This window comes from Impatiens glandulifera, chromosome 7, assembly GCF_907164915.1.
Source record: "Impatiens glandulifera chromosome 7, dImpGla2.1, whole genome shotgun sequence".
NCBI classification, from domain to species: domain Eukaryota; kingdom Viridiplantae; phylum Streptophyta; class Magnoliopsida; order Ericales; family Balsaminaceae; genus Impatiens; species Impatiens glandulifera.
The window spans coordinates 13893287-13902978 of NC_061868.1; the positions used below are offsets into that span (position 1 = coordinate 13893287).

A 9692-nucleotide genomic window follows, 5' to 3' on the forward strand; every position below is an offset into this window, starting at 1 on the left:
ATTTGAATTGATGCGACTAATATTACGGGCATAGATAATTGGGTTATCATCTCAATTATTTTTTAGTAGACTATCTGATTAGAAAAAAATCATCAAACTTTCACTAATCGAAGTCGTTCGATGCGTATCATTAATAATGTTATTATTATGATGTTTTTTTATATTCATTCAGAAAATCGATAGAGTCCGTTGGAAGTTAATTGTTCTTCTCGAAGACTTACAAGTTTGATAACCTAATAAATAACATCTTTTTATATTTTAATTTTTATTTTTATTTATTAAACGAATTTAATTATTTTTAATATACATTAACTTTTTTAAATAAAAAATATTATTGTATTTCAACAAGTTTATATAATTTAAATATTATTAAATTAAATAAAAATAAAATTATTAAAAATATATTTAACAAAATTACAAAATTGAAAAAATGAAAAAATTAAATAAATATATATATATTAAAATATATTTCAGAGTAGAATAGTATAAGAAGGAAGGAAAATCAGACATGGTTGAATTTGAAGAGCTAAAAATTATCCTACATAAGTTTGTGTATAAGTACAATCAAATCCCTATTATTTACAAAGGATATGAATTATGAAACTTACCCAATTCCTACTTGGAGTGATGAAGCAAAAGATGAAGACTTTCCAAATCTGTTAATCATTCAGCTTAACAAACCGGTATTTTTCTCCTGATCCGCTTGAAACCATAAGATAAACTACATTCTAACAATCATTTTGTATTTTTTATTTTTTTTTGGTAAACGAATTAATGTTGTTCAATTAAAAACCCAAAATAGGGAAAAATCAACATGAGTTCAAGTATCAAGATAGACAAACCCTAAACTTGATTTTTAACATCATAACAAACTAAGGAATGCAAGCAACAAGCCAAGGAATACAAGCAACAAGTAAATAACAATTAAAATAAGTTTTAACTCGCCTTAAACATATTCAAACTTGTGAGACCAATTCTGACATATTGGGAGACCATCCATGACCATTCAGTTTGGATTTGGCATCGACATTAATTGAATCATACACATTCAGTTTGGATTGGCCTTGAAAGTAATTGAATCAAACACATTCAGTTTGGCCTCGACAGTAGTTGAAGCAAACACCAGCAAAACATGAAAAGGGAGACTATAATTAATTGCAGATGAACAAAACATTTTGCTTATTTTGGATGATTTAACATTGTTCTGGTTTATTGTGTCCCTTCTAGATTTATGATACTGTTTCTCCTTTCTTTACAAGCATTGTCTAATATAACCTCTCATTTCTCAATCCAGCAAATCTTTGGTGGTTAGTATTAATTATTTTCTCAATCTCCCAAATTCTCATGAATTCAGTCAAAAGCGATCACAAGTAGTTATTCTCTACATATTTGTTTATGGTGAAAGTAAGCCAACTCATATAACAACAAAGGGGTTACATTCAATTCATATGGTGCATATGTCAAGACGGAACCTATAGGACAACCTCGACTTCACCTTGTTTTGCAAACGTTTCCTCAAGTTTCTATTTTTGTACCACGGCAAAAGGTTTTGATCATTCATAGTTGATTCCACAATTAGGATGGTAAAGTTAAAACAACAATTTCAGACAAAACAATTTCATTAAGGAAAGAATTCAACTGTCCTTGGTCTTATTCCTAAAAATGCTAGTAAAAATAGAAAACTTAAGACCAATTAGCTTTTGCAATGTCGTTTACAAGATCATATCAAAGTTGCTTATAACCATACTCACTAAGGCTATTCTCAAGATTATCTCAACACTGAATGGAGCTTTTGATAATGTTATGATGGCATGACAAAGTATGCATCATCAAAGTCACCGAAAGGTTCTAAGCATAACAACAAATATGAAAAGGATTTAGACTGTAATTACTGGAAGATGAACAAAACAACAAACAAATGTTTCTTTTGGATGATTTCTTTTTAAGAATAATTTGACAGACTTTCAATACTAACATTGTTCTGATTAATGATAACCTAAAACAATAATGAATTCTCTGGCAACTCACGTTTTATTCTCACCCAAGAATCCAGATATTTCAGAAATACCCATTTTGCCATGAAGAATATCTAGCAATTCGGGAACATCTTTCTCATATTTAGAAACAAACCTTTTGATAAACACCTCGTTTCTAGGGCACAATATAGACGAAATCGCAACTTCTCTCTCCAACAAACCCTTCCCCATAAGAACTTTCATGATCAAACACCTCGGCTTGACCCTTTTCTCCATACTCAAGAGGAGAACCGTAGGACGCTTAGCGATATCAATTGCCTTCACCCCAAATTCATTCACGAGAAATTCCATCTTCCTGCATATGTTTTCCTCCGACAAAGCCATGCAAAAAGGATTTCTCTTGAAAGCCATTTTCGAATCGTTTTCAGACCATCCATATTTTGAGTAAATTTTAACTTTAACTTCCAAAACCTTCTTGCTCAATTGAGATATCAACTGTAAGGCAATGCAAAACGTTGCCTTCAATGGATCGAATCCAATCTGAATAACCTCATCCACTTTCTCCTTAAAACTGTCATGGTTTCTCAAAAGGACAGCTGTATGATTCCTAATTAAACGAACCAATGGTGATTTAGGAACATCAAGTTTTCTCAGAAGTGCAACATTGGAAGACAAAGTCTGAACACTGTCTTTGTTATTGGCCCATGAGGCTTTCACAATAGCTCCAGCAGTTTCAAAATCGTCCAAACCAATCACAGTTTTCATGAACTTGTGAAAAGGAATAATCCGATTCTCAAGGCTCATTGTCAATACATTAGGACTAGATGACATGAAAGATGGGAGTTCAGCAATTGATACGCCTAATGAATAAAAGAAATTCAATTTGGGCAAAATGATATTTGAGGGACTACAACCGAAAACCTGTGGGCATGACTTAATAAGCTTGAGGATTTGTGTATCATTGAATTCATGGCTTTTAAGAAGTGCAATGACGGAATCCGGCTGGTCGGCTGATCGGAATTTTACCTTACTAGATATAGATAGAGCTTCTTTTGGAGACAAATTAAAATAGGATATGAGATAAGTCTCTGTAAATGACTGTATATCAGTGTAAATTTGCTTCGTTGAGAATGATGCTTCAAAAAGCTTAACCCTGATCTGCAAATGGCCTCTTTCGATTCCATTGCCATTTAGGCTTCGAATTGGTAGATTTTTTAATATCATCCACATTGAAGGAAAGGGTTTGAAGTTTAGGGCTTTGTTTCGTTTATAGGATGTTTAAAACCAGATTTGGCTCTCAAGAATCAAAATGTACCTGGTAAGCGCTTAAATTAGCAGACGGTGAAAAGGATTTAAACAAATGTGATGGGGAATCAACAGCCGCCGACGTCTCTGCTTCACTTATGATTCTTCTTCTTCTACCTGTTTCGCAGCTGACATTGAACAAAATGCAAGAAGAAAACGAAAATGAGTGAATGAATGTAAAAAGGAAACCCTACAATGTAGGAACCCTTTCATTTCGACCCGGTTCATTCTTATTTTATTTTCATAAAATTTAATAATATAATTTTAATTATTTATTATTATTTATAATTATTCAAAAATCAAACCAATTTCACATGCAAGAGTTGACATTTCTTTTTTAACTGGAAATTTACAAAATGATAGAAGAGAAGGTCTTAAATGCTCAGTTATCTAGTGCATAAATTAAATTACCACTTAAAAAAAAGTTTGACAAATTACTCCGTCGCGTAACGCCAAAAGGAGGATCGTCACGCAAAGGAATCCTAAATTTTTATTCACAATTTTTTTTCATTTCTTTAGTTTTCTTTCTCTCTCTACTCCGCGCTCTCTCTCGCGAAGGAATCTTAAACGAACGATCTCATCGGCAACCAACGAACACATCGAAGGACAAAACTCGTTTTAATATCATATGATTTATGTTCTTATTTTCATTATAGCTTTATTAAATATTTTTGTATTCATCTTCAATGTAGGTTGGATGCTCGATGATGATATTTGCAAATGCATACATATGAGGTTATTGTTATTGGTCATCTTGGTTGATGGTTGTTCATCTTATCGATGATGATATTTGCAGATGATGCTCTAATTCGGTTCCATTTCAGTGAAGATTTATATGATTTGGTCCCTTCTCGTTAAGGGTCGTCCCTTCTCGCGATGGGCCGTCCCTTCTCGCTACGCGTCGTCCCTTCTCACGAAAGAAAAGATTGTCTCGTGAAGGGCAAGATCGTCTCGCGATGGAAGTCAAAGAGGCATGCGTTTCTGCACGCGCTATATTCTATTTATAAGTATTACGCGATGAACATTTCATTACTTCACTATGTCACGACGACTCGACTCTCTTTAGCCTCTGCTTAACTTCATTGTTGTTTGCCTTGACGATTTTTACTACTCTTCTTCTCGTTCCTTCATCGTCATCATTAATCATGTTAGTTTTAGATTTTGGTTTAGGGTTTATGTTTAGTATTTCGCGATGGGCCTTCTCGCAATTGGCCTTCTCACGATGGTGTATTTGTTACTTGTTCTTACATTTTTGTTGTTGTTCCTTTTGTTAATGGCAGAAACCATCGTTCGTGAGTTTCCTGGTATGATTTCTAGGAAATGCGACCACAGCCTTTAGAAGATAGCTCACAAGTTCGATACAATAGATCTTATGGAGAGGGTTTTGAATACCCAATTCAAATATTTATTCACAGCCACGGGCTTGTTGTTCTCAGGAACAATAGTCCATTACATGCTGCTTAGGAATGTAAGCTCAAACTCGAAGTATATTATTTTCATGGTGAATGGGGAGGAACTTGTATTTGGTATGAAAGAGTATGTCTTGGTTACACGCCTTAACTTCGACAAATTTCTTGTGATGAACGAAGAAGAAGATGAATGCTGAGGTTGTCCACCTCTCTTGATTAAATATTTTAAAGGGAAAATGATTGTACGAATCAACAAGTTTGAGTCTTGTTTTATGGAATGCACTAATAAGGAATATGCATGGAAGATGGGGTTGGTATGCCTGTTTTTTCATTACCTATTTGCATTTGACCCAAGGAGGATTGTACATATCAAAATTCTCCACATGGTGGAAGACGTGGAAACTTTCCTCCGATTTCCATGGGGGGAGGTCTCATTTAGAGCCACCCTGAAGGGTCTTAACAAGAACATGAACATCTCAGTTCTATATATTTTTCCAAGATAGTGGCGAGAGGGATTAGTGATGCTTTTCCTTATAACGTTTATGGGTTCGCAATAGCATTTAATGTGTGGACATATGCGGTCATCAAAAGCTTTGTCCCTAAATTCTCTATAAGGAATTATCTTAATGAGCCTCTATGCCCAAGAATATTAGTTTTTATTCCAACAAGAAGAACGCCTTGCAGGAGATAAAGTATGTTCTTCAGACCACGTATCTGTCTAAGATGGAAGAGTACTCCATGGAGAAGATCTTATAAACTGGGGTGAACTTTAAACAAATAGACAATTCAATTGATGATTTGTTTGAGGGATATATAGATGGGGAGAAGAGAGTCATCCCTAAAGGTGAAGGTGAAGGTGAAGGTGAATGTGAAGATGAAGATGAAGAACCTAAATAACCTACTCTCAGACCTGCTAACAAGAAGAGAAAGGTTAAAGATTGAGATCAAGATGTAGGTACTACTTTCAAACCTACCAACAAGAAGAGAAAGCTTGATTATGATGTAGAATCTAGTCCCAAACCTGCCAATATTCTTAATTCCCCCACCGCGAGGTCAAATCCTGCATCACCTGCACCTGCATCATATTTTGTTGGATGTAAATGTGATGAGATGAAGGAGGATGTCAAAGAGCTAAAAACAGACATAATGGTCATCAAAGAAACACAACAAAATCACCATATGAGAAAGTTGGTTCTTAGTATGTCCAACCAGTTGGCCAGCCATGTGACCAAAAAGATGGCCATATTATTAGCCAAACTATATATATGGAGGAAAAGAAGAAGAGTAAGAGGAAGAAGGAGATGAAGGAGGGAGAGGAAGAAGGAGATGAAGGAGGGGGAGAAGGAGATGAGGGGGAGGAGAAGAAGGATGGGGTAGAGATTGAAATTTTATAAGGTAGATATTGAAATTTGAAACTGCACACAAGGCATTGGCAATGCTTGGGTATTTATCGGATACGAAAACGAGATCATCAACCAATTCAATTGCATCTCTTAGTTTTGGCATTAAATAAGTCTTGAAGTTATTATTCTCTGAATCAACAACGCCGAATGTAACAGAATATACTTTTGACATCATGCGAGGGTACAACTCCTAGTATACTTTTTTGAGTAAGTGGTAGTATACTTTCTTGAGTTGGATATGTAAGTAGTAGTATTTTATCTTAAATAAGTGGTGACTTCTCTACTACAGACACACACAGTGATGATACAATGCGACCTGAAATCAATCGTGATAAATATGTGCCAACATCCTTATCTTGATCAATAACAAGAGGGGGTGATTTGTCATACGCGGAACATCATACTTGACTTGAAGTACTAAATTATATGTAGATCTTTACAGGTTAAGTGTATCATATATAAAATCAACTAATTCGGTAAAAGTAGTATTTAGGGGTAAATCCAAAGTTTTGATCAAACTTGCATGAAAAGTCATTGTACCATCAGCAAATTTTCATTGTCCATTATACAAAATGAATACTCTAGTTGCAATTGAAAACATGAATGAATAAATAATACTATTATAATGAGGAGCCGTCACGAGACGATCCCATACAATTGAAGTCATGCAACTATTCATTAAAAATGGTGTCATCGCGAGACGATCGTGCTCTTCGCGAGACGATCTTGCCCTTCGCGAGACGATCGTGTCCTTTGTGAGATGATTGTGACCTTCGTGAGAGGATCATGCCCTTCACGAGAAGATCATGCCCTTCGTGAGACGATCGCGCTCGTCACGAGAAGGCCCATCGCGAGAAGATTCATGTGATTCGGTCCCTTCTCGCGAGATGATCGTTCACGTCGCGAGAAGGGACGGAATCACATGAATCTTCCCTAAAACGGAACCGAATTAGAGCATCATGCTCGAGGAAGAATAGTACTAGTTTCCACCATCGTGCTCGTGCTCAAGGTTGTGTCCGTCGAAGATCATTGTTCGTTGTGTCTGTCCGTCGAACATTGTCGCCATTTAGGTTTTCGTTTAGAGAGAAGGAAGAGAAGAGCGATAAGAGAGAGAAGGAGGATAAGAGAGAAATGAAAAAAAAAGGAGAAGGTATATTAAATAGTAAGGGTATTCTGGAATTTTCACAGTATTTCCCTTTGTGTGACGATCCTTTCCTTCGCGTTACGCAACGAGGGTAATTTCGTCAAAAAAAAATTAAGTGGTCACCCGCGCAATTTAATTTATACGCTGGTCACCAACGCATTTAAGGCTTTCTTTAGGGTCATTTCGTCAAATTTCTCTTTTTAATGACATCATTAATTAGTATTTTATTTTTAAGCTATTTTAGTCGTATGTATTATCATTTTATTTATTTCTACACAAATCGTCGCAAGCTCTTAAACGGTTTCAAGTGCGGAAATACTTGCTAGATTTGAAGCGGCAGATGCAAGACGAAAAGATGTAGAAAGGAAATAACACAAAAATTTTATGGATGTTCATAGATAAAACTCTTACGCCACCCTTCTTTTGTTTCCATAAGTATTCACTAGAAGACTTTGGTTTATACAACGTCTATATAAACCTAGTCAAAACTCAAGACTTAACAGTTTCCTGTTCTGAATTCCTAGCTATCACTCTGTTGAATAGACAACCTTCTGTTCAATTTACAACAATGCATATTCTCTCAACTTATATAGTGTATGCTTTTACAATTAGAGAGAAAATAAGAACTTAGAATTCGTTGACTATGTAACTCTATAACTGAGAGGGTCGTCGTTGTACTCTGAAGCTCTTTTATATTGAAGCGTAGTAACGGTCGACTTTAATTTTTGGATTGTGAAATGACTAGGAAAGATTTTTCGTACCGAGAATCCATATATTCGGGGATCTTTCGTACTAGAAATATAGGGGTCCGCCGTTCATAAATCTAGGGATTCGACGTTGTACTTTTGATGTCCTTTGATGTTAAGATGTAGGCAACGGTCGAATTTGATACGTAGATATGTGTCGACTTTTTGTTGGTTGTAAGCTTGGTGGCAGTTGTAATAAGCTAATTAGGAAGTCTTCTTATAACGAACTATGATGTTTGTTATGCTGATGAGTTATGCTGATGAGCTATGCTGATAAGCGAGCGCTCCTTCAGACGACTGTTGAGCAAGGCTGCTTCCAACACTTCTTCAGACGGCTACTGAGGAAAGGCTGTTGTCAGCACTTCTTCAGACGACTGTTGAGCAAGGCTGCTGCCAGCACTTCTTCAGACGACTGCTGAGGAAAGGTTGTTGTCAACACTTCTTCATACGGCTGCTGAAGAGATACGATTGCGCGCCTACTCGCGCTTCCTCAGTTCTGCTATTGAAGTGAGACGTCTCTTGAGTTGTACATGTGCGTTAAAACATTTGCACAACTTAGTTTTATTTCACTTATGAAAATATCGTCAAAACTATGTCGTATTGATTCAACTTAGTTTTATTGTTATAAGTTCATTTTAATCAATTAAAACATTTTTCTTATTTGAACTTAATTAATTATTTTTCTTTTAATTAATTCTTTTTAACTTATTTAACTTATTTTAACACTATCAATTATCAAATAATATAACATAGAAAAAAATTGTAGTTTAAATTGGGAATGATAATGAGTAACCGTATGCTTGATACATCTGAATACCCGATGATCGGGGTTCGAGTATTTTAAATCAGGTTCAAATCAGAAATAGAAAGTATGTGAAATTCAAACCTGAACCTTGATTTCTAACTATACTAATATTAAAAAAAATACTTATTTATTTCTTTTCGAAGTAATAATATGACATTTTTCATCCCCATCATTGCCCCTACTTTTCCTAATCATTTGTTTGGTTTTAGGTTTCATTATTGGTGATTGAACTATTACATTTGATTATGACTATTTGTGAATATTGACCTCCTTCCCTTGGATTAGTTTCGTTTTAGAGGAGCTTGCACTAATCTGATAAACTGAATTTTGTTTCAGTATCTTAGAAATTTCACATTTATCTACATATTCATTTGCTTCATTTTTTACTGATTTATTTTGGTTTACTTTCAAAGTTTCATCTTCACTATCCTTCACTGCATTCACTACAACAAAACACATCTTTGGCGACCTTTATATGCCAACGCATATTAAGCGTGGCTAAAAATTAAAAGAAAATAAACTTTTCCCAACCTTTATAAATACACCAACCTTTATTAAACCTTTATTAATTTTTTATATAAATACTTGTTGAGAACTTAATACTTTAACAATTGTAAATTTTAATATTTTTATGTTTTTCTTTTTAACTTTATAAATATTTTATTTCATTATTTTAATTTTTCAAATTAAATTTGATTTATAATTTTATTAACATTAAAAGTTAATTATTAAATTTTTATAGCATAAAATTGTTAAATTTTATTATTAATTCTTTTATAAACATTTGTGCTTTAATTAATTATTATTTAAATTTAATTAAATAAAAATGTAAAACATCATACAAATTAAATATTATATTAAAATTAGAAACCACTAGCCCAATTCCTCTTCTCTCTTAAAACCT

At 34.3% G+C, this 9692-nt stretch overlaps 1 protein-coding gene across 1 annotated transcript; it reads right to left on the reverse strand.

Annotated features, from left to right (window-relative positions):
- Nucleotides 1-2024: 2024 nt before the first annotated feature.
- On the reverse strand, nt 2025-6265 carry LOC124909537. Its single transcript, XM_047450207.1, has 3 exons — nt 6114-6265; nt 3292-3409; nt 2025-3134 (listed from the first exon to the last, which is right to left on the reverse strand). Exons 1-3 carry the CDS (start codon nt 6263-6265, stop codon nt 2025-2027), a joined length of 1380 nt encoding a protein of 459 aa, XP_047306163.1.
- Between the last annotated feature and the right edge of the window lie 3427 nt (nt 6266-9692).

Excerpts from the sequence above, each read along its gene's own strand:
- LOC124909537 (XM_047450207.1), bottom strand. The coding sequence starts at position 6,265 with ATGTCAAAAGTATATTCTGTTACATTCGGCGTTGTTGATTCAGAGAAT. Across the intron at positions 3,410-6,113 it reads CCAAGCATTGCCAATGCCTT|CTGCGAAACAGGTAGAAGAA; the intron begins GTGTGCAGTTTC and ends GTTCAATGTCAG. Across the intron at positions 3,135-3,291 it reads CTAATTTAAGCGCTTACCAG|ATCAGGGTTAAGCTTTTTGA; the intron begins GTACATTTTGAT and ends GGCCATTTGCAG.